This window comes from Zingiber officinale, chromosome 4A (assembly GCF_018446385.1).
Source record: "Zingiber officinale cultivar Zhangliang chromosome 4A, Zo_v1.1, whole genome shotgun sequence".
Lineage (NCBI taxonomy): Eukaryota > Viridiplantae > Streptophyta > Magnoliopsida > Zingiberales > Zingiberaceae > Zingiber > Zingiber officinale.
The window spans coordinates 39,834,890-39,851,966 of record NC_055992.1 but is presented as its reverse complement, the minus strand read 5'-3'; the positions used below and the strand labels follow the sequence as shown (position 1 = coordinate 39,851,966).

The following is a 17,077-nucleotide window of genomic DNA, read 5'->3' as shown; positions in this document are numbered from 1 at the left end:
GCTAACGACAGCGGAGGCAACTCGAGGTGGCTGGCGGCGACGACCGACGATGGGCGCCGATGGTGGGCGGCGACGGCGGGCGACAACCACGATGGACTAAGGGTATATTCGACATTTAAATTTTGATTAAACGATGACCTCGTAATATAATCGGATTACATAGTATTACTTTCTAATCCAGATTACAAAACTTCACTACCTTTTGTAATCCAGATTACATTACATTACAAGTTCAAAATTAAACCAAATAAAATAATTAATCTTATAATATAATCTTGATTATATTACAAAATAGATTACACCCTACCAAACGTTGTCTAAATGTGAAATGATTTAAATATATAAGAAGCAACCACAATGTAGTTTGTTAATCAACTAATTAAGAATCCATCTTATTCAACCATCCGATCGATTAAACTCAATTCCAATTAACTACAATGGATAAGATAGCAATCTCATCTTTTAACCACTTTTTGTTAACAATTTTAGTCAACCACATTTATGCTTCAGTAATTAGAAACATCACAAATAATTATTTATTCCTCTAGTCAAATACTTAGTCAACTATAATAAGCATCTAGTCGTCTAGAATTCAATCCAATCAGTTAAAACCCAAATGCAATCAACTAAAGCTCAATAGAAATATTTTATTTTCAAACAAAGAGTTTACAATCAACTCTCAATGCGACTCAATCTTTCAGACGATTAAGAATCACTACTAGTTGATTGAATTTCATCAGGATCCCAACTTTATTCGAAATCAAACTTCATACTCCTTATAAACATCATCACTTGATAATGTTTTACTTAAAATGTGAACCAACTTCAAGATCTCAATGACTCATAATCTCTCACGACTCGCATACATTTCTATCTCCAAAATTGATGATGTTTCACACTTCTGAGCCCAATCTTTGCCTTGTCATTTTGGTGCTTCAAAGTCATCTAACCAACAACCACTTCATGTTGCACCAAACCCTCCACATCTAGTTCATGTCATCCTTCACTAATCGCCTCCAAACCAACCGCGCTCCATACATCATCTTCCTTTCAAGAGATTTGTAAGCTTCAAGCAAAGCCTACCAAGCGACAACACACTCGATGCACAATATTAAAAATAAAAAATAAATAAAGCTTAACACATGCACATCCTGATACACATCTTTCAGTCATTCTGTAGGAGTCACCAAAACATCTCATGAAATAACATTAAGAAACCATGTTACTTGATCTTTGCGTGCAGAAGTCTCACCCTTATCAAGCTCTCTAGGTTAGGTTCCAAACCAAACTTAAAAAGAGTGTTCAACTATGTGCTGCAACAATGATATATATATAAATGAAAGATAACCATAAAGGCAACCGGATCAAAAACAAATCAAGATATCAGGAAATGTTTTCCATCATTGTAATAATTTAATGAAGAGAGTTGTTTACTAGAGTCACCGTCTTGATATTCAAGGCTCAATCCAACATCTTAATTTGAGATGCAAGGATGAATCTTGGCTTCTTTCAGGTGCTCAAAGCAGTTGTTTTACAGATGGGACATAAATTTTTTATCATTAGCCATTTCTTGATGCACGCAGAGTGGAAATCATGGCTACAATCCAATCGACCCAGTTCCTCCCCTTCGATGTATTCTTCCTGCCACACGACGCACTTCTCAGTTTTCTTCTGTTAACGAAACAACTGTAAACGCAAGAAATCGACTCACCCGACAAATGCAGCATGGTTCAACTTCTTCGGGTGGTTCAGAAGCAACAGATGTGTACTTTCGTTGCTTCAAGCAATTGAGGATTTTTTCCTCACTGAGTCCAGTGTTGACACTGCCAATACGTTCTCCCAGTGCCAACAGTTCCTGATCGACAAAGTGGTAAGGATCATCGAGTTACACATCTTTCTCCAGCAAAGACAACAGAAAAGTTTCGTTACCTCATAAGACATGTTATCCACATCCAGTCTCATATCTCTGTACCTGTCCTGAAAATTGCCACCTCCAGCAAATGCCGACTGTTCAAGAAGTAAAACATCCTGCCAAAATATATAAAGAGTACAAATCTAATTTACAATAGCTGAAAAGCAAGACCAAGGCAAACTATATAGATGACTGCATGAACGAACGGAAATAGGAAAAATTATAGTATTATTTTACAGCACATAAAATTCTGCTGGCAACTTGATATTCAGATGGTATTTCTACAAGGAAAGTTTCAGGCTTTGTAGCATGGTTCATGGTGTAACATTGTAGGTTGTTTTCTCGAGGTTTACATCATCCCACTTCTAAAAGAAAGCTTGGCCTAGAATCCACGATTCAGAAACAATTCACTAAAGAATCCCAAGGTATCTTTAATAGTAAATATGAACCTAAGTCTCATCAGTCAGGGAATCATGAATTTGAGATGCCAAATTGACTCCCAAAAAATATTAGGTATATGTGATACTTCAAAGAAGGTGGCACTGCTAAAATGGTATTTTCAGAACATGCATAAGAATAAGCGATGATTAATATTAGCAACAAACATAGTCAACAACAAGAAAAATAGAAGAGAAGCAATCTCAGAGAAAGATCAAGAAATCACATCTCCTCAAAGGACAAAAGTTTAGTAATTTGTAGTTACTTTCCAACAATTGATACAAGAGAACCACTCAGACGACTGTTTAACAAGAATAAAAAATTATTAAACATTAGCAATATAGATAGTTTACTATTTCTTTTTCTGTTTAAGAAAAAGAGCCTAGCTAAGAGTAAGGTAAGCCTTATTTACCACACTATATCCTATAATTGGCCTCTCATAAAGTGGCCAAACATATAGATAATTTGCTTAATTTTTCATTGCCACTTTATGGCTTGGTTTACATTTTGTGTTGCCATCCCTCCCCCTTCCCTCTCCTTCCGATCTTTCCACACGCAAACAAGTCCTAAATAGACAATTGTGTTGCCTCTGGGTAGGAATCAAAAAGCTGAGTAAGATGAAATACCAAAATCATATTATCCTGAATATTCCAAGCCACATTAACCACAAATTATAGATATTTAACTATTCCAACAAGCAGATACAGATCCTATTTAATTTATTTCTCTAAAGGAATAAGAATATTCACCTTCTAGTAGAGGAAAATTGGCAAAAGCAAGTTGAAGTACAAAATGGAGAACCATATATGATGAGCCTTGTGCTGCAGAACATGCACAACATAGATAACAATTTAGTCATATTCTTCTCGAGTTTGGAAAACTAAGAGTTGAGTCCAAGATAGCTCCATTTACTTATCTCTTACCTAACATCCTATTGAAACAGCTTACTCTGTGGCATATGTGGTTAAGCCCTGAATTCGAATGCTAATTGCTACTGTCCTATAGCTTACCTTTTTATTAACACAATACATAAAACCTCCTCAACGAATACCTAGTGCCAATATAGTGTCACAGCAAAGCATCTGAGATAAGTAGAGCAACCTCAAAAATCAACAGAAACAAATAGAGAAGAGTTAGGCCAAGGTATATATATCCTCCCTGAAGGTTATAATGGTATCATACCCTTCCCAGTTTCTTTCTCTTCTTTTCTCACAATATATTATCTCCTTGAGCGTTGGGATTCTTGTCAGTCTACCATACAAAATTGTTTTGAGGAAAAGAACAAAAAAACGTGTAAATAGCAAGTATTTACAATTTCACATTTAAATGGTTGACATTAGGCTACTTTCTAGTGTCTTTTCTTCTAATCTTAAAATTGGCAGAACGACAGAATAATGCATTTAAAACAATTCTGCTAATTATCTTGGATAAATTTATCAAAGAAGCTAGTGCCAAAATTGTAAAAAGAAGAAAATTTAGCATCACATATGCAAATCATGCATAGAAGATAGAACATTAACACTGTTATAAGGGTTTGAGCGTGAAACCTTGTGGTACTGGGAAATTAGAACTAACCTCAAGAAGTAAATTTTCACCCCGTCGGAGACGCTCAAAAACATTCCGAATCTGTTACGATGACAATAATTCCCTTCAATACAAAGTGAGATTAAAAAAAATAGAAAAAAAGTTATAGCATGCTTTCTTTTTCAAAAAGCAATAAACCATTCGTATCAACTAGTATAACTCCAAAGGTATTATTTCCATGCAACATTGTGAAGGTATTAACCCCATGGAGGATTGTCAAAGCATCAATCTTGCTACAAAAAATTCTGGCAGATAAATTTCTTGGAATTTCCAATTTGCATATAAAAAATTCCAAACGTTCTTAAATACTACTATAATTATTGAATTGAAAGTAAATCATGTGGTGCCAATTTCTGAGCTGTGAAGAGGTAAGTGTGTTGGAAAGAAATGATGACAATTAATAATCATATTATTATATGTCAAAAAATAAGCTGCACTCAACAATGGTTGACAAAGGAAAAGAAAATATTTTTTGCTTCTAGCTACTCTTTGGTCTCTCAAATATTACAAAAACAAATTTAATTTTATGAGATTTTGGTGCAAATGGTGAAAATCATTTAGAAATAGAAGAAATCAGATGAATTGAGAAAATTTGATTGATTATGTCAATCCCACTTGTTTCTGCAGATCCCTAGGAAGGTAGGATCCGCTTTACTTTGCAGAAGGGAGAAAAGGGAAGATAAAAACTAGATCTAGATATAAGGAAAACCTAATTTAGCAGAGAAAGAGGATCACATTGTCTCTGCCTTGGACATTCACTGCGGCTGTCAAAACAAAACTACCAGTGAAGGAAGAGGCATGAAGGTGAGTCGTGGTGGCATTAGTATGTTGGCTATATTCATATACGTCACTTATTAATGATTATATTAATAAGATACACTTATAATGTTATATAGCCTATATTATATACTGAATATTAATCTGTGCCTAGTATTGATATTAAAAATAGTAGTTATAAACAATATTATAATATGTACTTATTAATAATAAACACATACTTCTTAATGATAAATATTAATAAAAATATACTTATCAACTGATAATTATTAAATATATGCTCATTGTATTAAATTGCTAATACTTAATCAAATATAAGAAGGGGAGCCTTGGCGCAATGGTATAGTTAAACCCAATAATAAATCCAATGTGGTCTGCCTCTCCTCTGGAACCTCACTTTGGCGGAAAATTCATGTACTAGACTACCCCTTTAGTTAATCAAATATAAGATGGATAGTTTTCATGTTTTATGAATACCTTTTGTCATTTGATTCATTAAATATTGCTGTTGTGTTCTCTCTCTCTCTCTCTCTCTCTCTCTCTCTCTCTCTCTCTCTCTATATATATATATATATATATATATATATATATGCAAATACATATTACTATTTTTGAAAATTTTCACCAATTTAGATCCCACTTATATGAGCTAACCTAAGTTTTGAAAATTTGTATATGGATATTGGGAATCATTAGATATGTCAACCACAACAAGTTTCAAGAAAAGAATAGATGGATGTGTTCTGTAAGAGAAATATCAAATGTACAAACTAAAGCAAGACGAGAAATATCAAATGTACCAACTAAAGTAAGAAGAAACCTGAGGAATAAGGATAACCCTATGAATCCCTAATCGTTGATAACATATATAATTAAGCATAAACTCTTATGTTCAAGAAAAAACTATTTGTTTGGTATTGTCACACATTTAGAATCGACATTGTCCAATGGAAAATTCCAATGTTGTTATGTTACAAGACAAACCTATATCAAAAGATAGAGAAGAGCCATCCAAAAAATCTTAGAAAGATATGGCTTGTCACATGAGATAAACAAGATAGAACCACATGATCAGGTGATTTTTTCTTTTTCATAAGTTTCTCTTTTGCAGTAATTGTGCATTCTATAAATGGATAACAATAACAAAAGTGTTTTGATGTGATACTAAAATTTGTAAGAGAATATTTTCGTGTCTTTAGAGCACAGAGAGGAAAATATTTTCCCTTTCTACAGGTAAGGTGCCAGTCAATTGATTGGACTAGATAGGCTAATCAAGCAAGGTAGGCAAGCCGCCTCACCTATCAACTTTACATCCAACAACCCACCCACCAGGTCTGATCACCCTACCTAGACTGATCGGCCAACCCAAACTGACTAACCCACTCAAACTGATTGGTTATCATGGACAACCTGTCTAGCCCGCTCGGCTTGCCTAGCATCATAAGTCTACTCGATTGTCAAACACATACAACCCACTCAACCCACCAGCTCACTCAATTGACTAGTCCACTGAGATTGACTGGCCTACCCAAACGTGAGTAGAGAGTGGCGGGCATAGAGTGAATGAGATTTGAAAAACATTTTCTTGGAGGAAATTTTGTATGAAACAAATGGAACCTTAATCATGCATAAATCTGTAAATAATTTGTAGAGATATATAAGAAAGTGGACTAACCCATCTACTTCATTTCACTTGGTACACCTGCAATACCAATCCTATTGGTCATAACTCAACCCCGTCAATCCCATAATATCAAGCACAGTTATTCATGCACGTTGCATGGTAATTGTAATGTATAACTGTCAAGATATCAGCATTGGTTGGTCAACTATTAGGACTTTCAAACTATAACATTTATCAAATAACATAAATTAGAACGACCAAATTACTAGACTAAGATGGCCTTCAAATCCTGCAGAAAAGGCCAAGGTAGTAGGTTGTAAATGTAAATCCCAAAGTGCTAATCAACAAAATCTGGTAAGAAATAGAAGACTTTTGCAAGTGTATGTTATCTATTGTAGTAAGGCTCATTAAGTTCCAATGACCATAAGAAACAATGAAAATTGTGCAACAATGTAACAATCTAGCTTTTGAAAATCATCAGATTTGTAAGTAAACAATTGCAGTGCTGCATCAAAAAAACTGACGACCAATCTTAGAAACTGGATAATGGAAATATAATATTAAGAGTCTATAAAATTGATTCAGAATATTACTGAGATCACAGTTGATTAATAGTAGAGAGAATACAAACCACAAATAAGAAGTTTACAATTGATGAGAACCATGTATTGTAATTTAAGATATTTAAAAGTGGATAAGTAATAATTAAAAGTATAAGATAATAAGTAATTTGCAAATAGAGGTATTTATTTCCATTCCAACTAGGGATGTAAATGAACCAAATGGTTCGCGAGCTATTCGGAGCTCGATTCGGTAAAAAGCTTGTTCAAGTTCGTTCGTTTATCTTATCGAGCCGAGCTCGAGCTTAAGGATATTCGGCTTGTGAGCTCGCGAACATGTTCGTTTATAGGCTCGCGAGCCAAAAAAAATGAGCCTTAAACCGAGCCAAAAAAATGAGCTCTAAAACAAGCCAAAAAAATGAGCCTTAAAATGAGCTTTAAAATGAGCCAAAAAATGAGCTCTAAAACGAGCAAAAAAAAAAGAGCTCTAAACGAGCCCGAAAACGAGCCCCAGCTCGCTTAACGAGTTAGGCTCGTTAACTTTGATAATCGAGCTAATAACGAGCCGAGCTCAAACTATTCGCGAGCTTGATAATTCTAAAACGAGCCGAGCTCGAGCCTTGTGATAAAAGCTCGATTCGAGCTCGAGCCCGAATATAACTTAAATGAGCCGAGCTCGAGCCTAATACTGTTCGGCTCGGTTCGGCTTGTTTACATCCCTAATTCCAACAACGGAAAGTATAAGATAATGCACAAAGCCATGGCAATTTTGTTAAAGGCAACTTCGTTACATACCTCTGACATCCTGTTTCTCCCTTCTCTGGAAGCTGCAAGAGTCCGTGTAGGCAATGGGATGCTCAAAGCATCACTATTCTGCCTCTGCAACATACTTAATCTCATGTATGGATGCTGATGAACACGGGAAACAGCTCCTGATTGATGTCCAACCTCCTGAGATGCAGAGGAACTATTTTGACATGCAGGTCGGCCCATGCTACGACCTCGGTGTTCAGAATCAGAAGAAAGAAGGGATCTATGTACAGCTTCTGATATGCGTCGTCGATTTTGATGAGTTAACCAGTTTGCTCCTAGTGGTTGATAACCTCCTAAGTTGGTGCCAGCCTGTGATGAAGGTGCCAAACTTCCAGGCAAAACTGTGCTGCCACTGACCGAACCCCAATTTGTTTGGTCTTGCAACATATTTCTAGTACTAATTGGAGGAACAAACATTTGCTCTGGGATATTGATAGAAACACCTGAAGGTTCCAGTTCTGCAGATGCACCATCAACAGCAACTGCTGGAGAGTCTGAAGAACTGCCTATTTCCGTGGTGGAAATTTCATTGTGTGTGAAAGGGTACAGGTCAGGAGACAAAACAGGAATTGCACATGCGTGATGTTGCCTATGTGACCCCAAATTGCCACCAATATACCTCGAATCTGACAACTGATTATGCGGAATTGATGCAGATGATGGCTGAGCATGCCATACATTATAACGAGAAACATTATTATCTTGGGGCCAAAGATCAGGCGCAAAAGCATAAGCTTCATCTGCATGGTTGGTTCTCATTCGAGCGTTCCTCTGAAAGCTTTCACGATTTCCAGCTGAATTCACAAACTGATAGTGATCAGATGCTGCAGCTCTTGGTATTATACTGCCTCTTGCATTTATTTCCTCTACGCGATGTACACCTGTTTAACTACATAGATCAGCCAGATATCCTTGCAGGAAAGAAAAACGGAGGAAATGAAATGCACCAAATTGTCCTTACCTTCATTAAAATTACCAGAATTTCCACTTGCTGAGCATTCCCCATGGTCTCTTTCAATGCTTTTTCTCTTCTGTGAAGAGCATTCTGCTACTTTTTGTTTGCCCCCATCATTGTTGGAAAAGAAATCAATAGCCCTGGAAGAACTCCCTCCTGAAGAACTTCCACAGAAGGAAACATGTTGATATGGTGTTAAGCTAAGATGACTCTGTCCTGAATGAAACCCTGATCCAAGAATCTCCCTACTCAATTCAACATGTTCTGTACTGTTGTCATTAAAGTCAAGGAACTGAGATAATTGTTGTCTGTTGTTGACAAGATGGGAGTTGTGGTCACCAGTATCAGTTTCAAAAGAAAGATTGTTTGTTGCTTCAGGTTGACTATCTTGTATCCTTGGTCCACCACCTCTACTACCAAGAGCAGAAGCCATCCAACTATTTTCAAGTTTTATTTCATTGTGAGTGCCTTGATTTAGCAGGGGCATGCTAGAGCTAGGACTAACTGCATTCCAGAAATTAAAACTAGCACCTTCTTGGCTAGCTACATTACCACAGGAAACAGTTCCGCTTGAAGACGCTGGATTATGAGGTAAGTCTTGGTTCTCCACTGAAGCAGGGACAAGGTCATTCCAGAGCAATGGTTGATCCATGACAGAAGTACTTGAACTGGATGGTCGATCTATATCAAAAGACTCACAGAAGGGTTGAAAAGTACTCCTTTCCCCCTGCATCAGGTATTGTAGATTATCCCCTTGCAACCCTTGCAAGTTGGAGCAATGTATCTTGGAACCAAAAAACACAGCACAACTCAGCAATTACACTAAAAGAGAAATGCACATGGATTTAGGGTTTCAGGGGCACACAAAAGGCAACTTCTTCAGTAGAAAAAACAACAGATTTAGTAAACAATAACAAACAGCAAAGAGAAATAAAATAAAATTTGAACAAAAATGAAACTAATTATTATATATACATATACACATATGTATGTGTGTGTGTGTATATATCCAAATTCTTAAAGTGGGATTAAGTTTGTAATCAACAGGACATAATTTCCAACTCTATTTTTAATACAAATGCTCATTTGCCACCAATATAATTACATATCTGTTGAATTTGGAGAAAAGATAATTGTATTCATGTTGAATAGAAACAATTGCAAAGTAATTATAGGACTTACTATAAATCCTAAACATAACATACAAACATGGGACTAAACCCACCAGACTAATAACCCTACTTTAATATCTCTAATACTATTACTCAACCTGGAGAATTGATGCTATCTATTTCCAGCTTGTTGTATGAACTAGAGAACTCAACATAAACTAAAATGTGACCGATTAAACAAAAACATAATAATCACATGAAGGCAAAACCAAACTTTGATGGAAGATGAGGCTCCGGTACTTTTCTCTCTATGGCGGCACATACAACAACATGCTACAAAGAAGGGAAAAAAAAAGGGAGAACAGGAATTTGGACAAGGACTAGGAAAAAATTGCTTGTTGTAGTAGGAAGGAAACAAGAAGTGGAAAAGAAAAAGTTGCTGAAAACTACAGGTATGGAGAAAGAAAGCTTATTGAAAAGCAAGTCAAAGATGGCGATGGCCCACAAGAGTAGTAAATTTTATGGACAAGAACTAGTACTAAAGATTGGAGGTCTCAAGAGCAGATTTGAAAGGAACTAAGAAGTTGATCAGAGAGAAGATAACTAAATATGGAACAATAGGAGAAGCCCTAGAGGCTGAAGAGAAGGCATAGATGAGATGCTAGAGAAGGTCATCAAAACCCCAAATCTGTAGAAATCTGAGAGAAAAGTCCCTCGAGCTATAGTGGCATAGAGAGGATGAGAAGGCATAGCAGAAAGAGAAAGAACAAATAGTGATGAGGCAAGGCTTTGTTGATGTGGAGAACCAGATTTGATGCCATTGCCTACATCAACCAGATGAGAAGAGATGTGGGGACAAGTTGGAGACCAATGGCTAAGTCATAGAAGCAAAATGGGTGACTTATGTACGGTATCAACTTAGGTAGTTCAGCTGTAATCTAGAGGATCATGTTGCAGTCAAGGAGGTCAACAGCATGGTCATGGTAGTTGTACTGTTAGATAGCGAAAGCCCAAGTATTCCCATTATGGAAAAATTGGGCATATTAAGGATGCCTGCTACTCTCATGATGGTTATCCAACTATTCATCCTTCTGAAATACGTCATATGTATGCTACTTCACAAGAGGATCCATCAAGTAAGTTTGGTTCGAGTATTGCATTTCTTAAGAATATATGTGGTTCCTCAATTACAAACTACAACTATAATCATTGCCTTACCTACCTCATTAGCTCATAAAAATAAATCTTTTATATTTGAGATTTCAGGAGCTTCAGAGCACATTTTAGGTAACACATACTCTTTCTTTACTCTTAAGCCACTATGTCCTTTCAATGTGACAAAGTCAATATATGAAGCATTTCTCTTACTTACATCCTCATTGCATCTATCTTTTGTGTTTTATATCCTTAATTTCGATTGACTTTGTTACCAATTTGTAGTCTCACAAAATCATTGTTTTTGCATGTCACTTTTGATGTCACTTCTATTTTCATTTAGACTTGAGGACGAGCAAGCTAATTATCTTAGGGTACAAGTCTTACAGATTGTACCAAATACACTTATCTCCATCATCTTCAGCTTTTCCAATGACTCCATACCTCTTTAGATACACAGTTATTTTGATCACCTAAGTGTTTAAAATAAATTGTTCCTAGTATGTCGTGTCTTTCATTTATTTTTAATGTAGGTCTGGTCACATAGGTAAATATAGTAGGCCCTCGTTCTCTAATAGTGTCTACAAAAGAGCATTTGTTCCCTTTGCTTTAATTCCTTCTAATTACACTCTTAGGTTTGAATACTTTAAAAGTTTCGTTCATGGCTATTCTCAAGTAACATGGTATTTCCTAATGAAAGACAATTGAGTTTTTCCCAGTATTTTCTTCTTTCTATATTGACATTAAACCTAATTTAGTCTTACTATTACAGTCCTTTACATTGATAATGCTAAAGAATAAATTTCTTATACCTTTCAGACATTTCTTTTGAGCCACAATATATTTCAGCAATCTTTCTATGCATTTAATCAAGATTGCTTGTACTCTAGTGTTGGTGCAATCAGCCTTTTTGGTGATAAGGATCGATCATGGGTTTTGATGTTTGGAAAATAATTTAAGTTAATATTACTTTTTGTATGATGTGTGGGCAAATATTTGAGTCATACAAGGTATAGAGAAATACAAATGGAGAGGACTTGATATGGCCTAGGTCGATGAATACTTGATGGCTTGAGGTCAATGGAGATCAAAGAAAGATGGTGTAGGTCATCCAGGGGACCAATGGGAGGCAAACTATGTAATCGAAGTGTGAAAGATGGCACACAGAGCAAGTTGAGGCTCGGATACATCTAAGGAACGAGAAGACTAATAGGAGATAGCCATATGGCAGAGAAGTTGCATAGCTAACCTTTTTGTGAGTTGAGTGTTAAGAGACTTGTACTCAAGGAGAGAAGGTAGATTTCAACCTAAACAGACTCAGTCCTTAGAATTGATCGTAATCGGGCATCTAATTGATTAGTGATGGACATCAATTGTTTGGTGGCTAAATAAATCTGATACTCTAAAATCTAATAATGGACATCAATCAACTACTAGTAATGATTGAGTCAAACAGACTAGTAATGGCCATCTAATTGATTAGTGATGGACTCAATTGTTTCGTGGCGAAAAAAATTGATACTCTGAAATCTAATAATGGACATCAATCAACTAGTAATAATTGAGTCAAATAGACTAGCAATGGTTGAGTCAACTGGTCAATTAACTCAAGCTTGACATCTAGCATACATAATGTTTTTGTTTGCAGCCCAGTTGACAAACGAGTTGACTAATCTGATATCAGATTAATGTTACAATAGAAAAGCTAAAAAGAGCTATTAATGGGAAAAGGCTGCAAAACATTGGTCAGATCATAGGCAATGTAGAGCTTTCAAAACTTGACCGAGAAGGAGGAAATATAGAGCTTTCAAAAGTAATCCATCAAAAGATCATAGGCAATGTCTTGGGACAGTTGAACCACGTAAATAAATGTGTTTGCTTGGTAATGTCATTTAGTTTTTATTTTCGCTACATATTCTTTGTGGTAAGCTAACCATGAAAAATAAATAACTATTCACCCCCCTCCGCCCTCTCGACCTTCTGTCCATGTAAACCTCACAATCCCAACATCCAGTCTTATATATCTAAGATCCTTTTTTCTATGGAGTGACACACTTCTTAAAGTAACTTATCTTGTAAATCACATATCATCCTTTAGTTTCAATGGTTAGAACCCTTTAATGTTTCTCTTTCTACATTCCTTTAACATTTTTCTTTCCATAAATAATTTGTGTTCTCTCTAACGACATATATTTAGACAAATCTATTTGTCTATTTAGCATTTCCTAGATAAGATAAGTTATCCTCACATTTTATCAAGTGTTTTCTTTTACTATTTTCATCTCTAAAGGACTACCATTGCTACTCTCGAGTCTTTAACTCTATTGAGTGGCCTTCTTTGAGTTGATTATTCTTCAACTCTAGACCTTCTCTATCTCAATTAGTCTAGGTGATTTTTCTTGTTTCTATCTTACTGTCACTTTACATGTTCCTGATGACCCACCTCTATGGGTGTACAACTAAAGAATGAGATATAAGCATGCCCTGGCATCTTCTAGAAATTCTTTGCACTTCAATTGCCTACAGTCATCTCAGATCCTACTATTTCAAAGAGAGGATGTTCTCCACTTCGATAACACTTGGGAATTAATTCCTCTTCCCCTACAAGGAAAGTCTACACTATGTTTTACATGAGTTTGCATCAGTAAATGCTCACCTAGTAATACGATAGACCAATTAAAAGCTCTCATAATGACTTAAGTGGTACACATATTAAAGATACATACTACCTTGACACATTTCTCCATCATTAAATATTCACCGAATGGTATCGTAGCCTAATTAAAAGCTCGCCAAGTAGCTTAGTGGGTACACTCATATGATACATTTTCCCCAATGGATGAAATCACTTCAATTTATATTTTTCTCAGTCTTGTCACTATCTTTTGTTAGAAATCTTACTAAGATTATCTTCAGCTCATGGGGAGATCAATTGGTGTGCAAGCTAAAGAAATCATTAGACAAGTTGAAGAAGTCTCAAACTCTAAGGGCTCGCACGAAAAATTTAGCACTACTCTTCTTCAATATGGCATGACAAGGAATGTAGTAAATCACTCAAGATTTCACCTTATCTCTCAGTTAAAAAGGGTGGTGCTTTTTATTGGCTATATGAATAACAATATCATCACCGATGATGATTGCATTGAGATCATATTATTGAAGGAGCACTTTTGTCAACATTTTGAAATTATAAACTTCAGTGACCTCAAATACTTCTTTAATATAAAGATTGCTAGCTCAATGGGAGATATCTACATCTTTCTATATAAGCATAAACGTGATATGTTTGCCCCCGAGGCAATGGTACAATGGTTTGACCCTCCAACGGATAACCAAGGGATCTAAGATTCGAGTCTCGCACTGCAGGGGATTTCTCATCCAATGAGAAGCGAACCTAAGAACACTGACCGCTTGGATGTGCCTCCATGAGCGTTTCCCGATTTACTTTGGTGGCCTTTGGGAAACTTTCGTGGGACCAAGCCGGTCACCCCAAGATTAGTAAGATAGTTGGATAGTGGACCAAACCAGTTGATGGTCTAATAAATCTTAAATGTATATGGACTAAAAGAGCCACCATCTAATCTTGGAAAGTACAAAAAATGAAGATTGGTAAAGCTAAACTACCCTATAGTTACTAGATAGAACATCTTATTTGCAATTAGAGTGATCAACCTGCTTATAAACATCCCATATGATGATTGGAAAGTGACCTTGAGAATTCTATGATACCACAATTCTTTAAAGAACCCTTATTTTGTAATTGAAGTTATCTTTAGATTGTGAGGTGCACTAATGTAGATTGGGCAACTTCTCCTATGGATAGATGATTCACATCATGCTATTGTGTTCTTTTTAGGAGGTTCTAGGTTTCTGATTTTTTGAAATTGTGAAAAGTAAATTATTGTAGGTAGATCAAGTGCAAACCCAGAGTACAAGTCCATTGCCCTAACAACGATCAACTTATTTGGGTCAATTATAAATTATTGTAGTCAAATCAACTAAAAGAGAGAAAAGTATTAGAAGAAGATTCTTTAACAATCTCCAATTTGATTACATAACAATCTTTCATTGCATTAAATTAGAGAAATTATGACAAAAGCATGAAATAATCTCACATTTCAGGATCTCTACAAGGTTGTCAACATCATAATAAGAATTCTCGATTATTTGTTTATAGCAATATTCAATAAAAACAAAGAGGTTGTCTAATTACTTTATTATGCAGATGTAATATAAATTTATTTGCAACAACTATAAAACAAATTAAGATAGTATTGTGCAAGGCTCTTCCTGTGGAAAATCAGTGAGGTTGGCAGCCAGATATCTTAAGTTGTTAGATGATTGTGGCAATTTAATAGTGTAGATAAAGAATAAATAATAAAAGCTCAATAATATAATCTAATTGAAGGTAGATTAACACAAGAAAGTAAATTTTTAAGAGAGATGAGAGTATGGTTGATGGGAGAGTCAAGAAATTACACCCATAGGAATTCATATATTGTGAACACTAATAAAAATGCATGTCATCAACTTGTATCGTGTGTCAATATGAATCATCACATGTGCATTATTACTATTCCAGGCCAGAAATGTGATAAAAACTTTATTTTAGATAATCCTACTTTTAATAGCAAAATCAATCATTCTAATTTACCAGCCAAAGCCTAAGAAAGCCAGTTCACCTGTTTGCTTTTCCCCGATTCATCAAGTGTATAGCTTCTATCTTCTACTTCTATACATCACATAATTGATATGGGTAAATCAGAGAATACTAAGGTTGACCATGCATCCTCCCTGAGATGAAGATAATGTAAGTGTTGGTTTTCATCTATGCTAACCATCAAGGCAGCTAGTCAAACATTTTTCTCACATAAAATGGTGAGTGCTCAAACAAGAAGTATTTTTATCTAACATGCCTTGTAAGGATGAGATCTACAACAGTGGTCAGGAACTCCAGAAAACACCGTCATGCAACAGGTTAAACCAGCAATTTTCATTGGTGGAACATTTCGCTAAATGGAAAGACAGCAAGGCAAACAATCATGTTAAAAAAATTAATGGATGGAAGATAGAACCTCCATTCGTATATAAAAGAGCACCAAAAAAACAAAAAACAAAAAAGACAATATCTAAACATCGACAGTCCCCTGGCTTCAACGATTCATCTTCTGCAAAATAAGTCCCGAAAATCAAGAGCCTTAGGTCAAAGTTAGCATACAAATTGGCATGAGCTAATTACCTCAGAATATCAGAAACAAATCAACTAAGAACACAAGGGGAAAAAAAAAGGAAAACAGGTAGAACACAACAAGAAATAACGCTGAATCACGACCCAACAGACCTCATAAATAAACCACAAAATCATTCTTTTTTCTCAGAAACTGAAACTTGTCAGAAGTTCGGAACGCGGCGATCCTAAAGGCCTCACCTTTGGAACACCAACCGATCTAGAAATCTCAAAGATCGGCCAGCAAGAAGCTCTCTTTGCGCTTCCCCTCCGGAATATCACACAAACCACGCCGCCGCCTCCGTTCGCTGCCTGCCTCGCAGCGAAAACAACAAGGCAGTGGACGCCCTTGGAAGAGCAGGCGAGCAACCACGAAGGGAAGGAATCAGATTGGGAAGCAAACGAAAGCGGTGCGGAACTGCGGATTGGGGTGGAAAAGGGGGAGGACCAGAGCAAGAGAGGATTGGGGGCAGAATTCGATGGCTTTTCCCACTACCAATTTTACAAGATAAAAAAACAAATTAAAAATTAAAAAAAAATGTGGAGAACAAAGTGATGAGCGCTCTGACGTAAATGCCAAGGGGTGTGTGATATAGAGAGGTATGGCATATTTGCATTCATTTTCTTCACCTACAACAATTAAATAATATTTTATTCATAATTTAATATCTAAAATATTTTTTATTCTTTATTTTAGAATATTTTTAATCAAAATTATACTACCTTGGAATAACTTTTACCCAAAAACTCTATCTAAAAGATATATTATTTTAAAAGATACAGATAATTTTTTTACTTAAAATTATACCATCTTAGAACAGTTTTAATCTCCAAAAGTATAATAATATTTTAATATTTTTTTATAAATAAATATATATATATATTTGTGATATGTATAATGGAAAGCATTTTGTATTTTC

At 35.7% G+C, this 17,077-nt stretch overlaps 1 protein-coding gene across 5 annotated transcripts; it reads right to left on the bottom strand.

The window, feature by feature from the left end:
* Positions 1–1,373: 1,373 nt before the first annotated feature.
* On the bottom strand, positions 1,374–16,707 carry LOC121969842 (probable E3 ubiquitin-protein ligase HIP1). Of its 5 annotated transcripts, none has more exons than XM_042520114.1 (8): positions 16,359–16,700; positions 15,613–15,724; positions 8,670–9,485; positions 7,691–8,589; positions 3,926–3,976; positions 1,930–2,028; positions 1,712–1,855; positions 1,374–1,641 (listed from the first exon to the last, which is right to left on the bottom strand). In XM_042520114.1, exons 3-8 carry the CDS (start codon positions 9,394–9,396, stop codon positions 1,510–1,512), a joined length of 2,052 nt encoding a protein of 683 aa, XP_042376048.1. In that variant the 5' UTR covers positions 9,397–9,485; positions 15,613–15,724; positions 16,359–16,700; the 3' UTR covers positions 1,374–1,509. The 5 variants fall into 5 exon arrangements, with proteins under 5 accessions (XP_042376048.1, XP_042376047.1, XP_042376050.1 ...); XM_042520113.1 differs by having other exon boundaries at positions 8,670–9,447; XM_042520116.1 differs by having other exon boundaries at positions 8,670–9,390.
* Positions 16,708–17,077: the final 370 nt, after the last annotated feature.

What these genes read in the sequence shown, in the direction of transcription:
- LOC121969842 (XM_042520114.1), bottom strand. Translation starts at nt 9,396, where the DNA reads ATGCAGGGGGAAAGGAGTACTTTTCAACCCTTCTGTGAGTCTTTTGAT. An exon ending in TGGATAACATGTCTTATGAG is followed by an intron (nt 1,856 to 1,929) that starts GTAACGAAACTT and finishes TTTGTCGATCAG; the next exon opens with GAACTGTTGGCACTGGGAGA. An exon ending in AACCATGCTGCATTTGTCGG is followed by an intron (nt 1,642 to 1,711) that starts GTGAGTCGATTT and finishes GTCGTGTGGCAG; the next exon opens with GAAGAATACATCGAAGGGGA.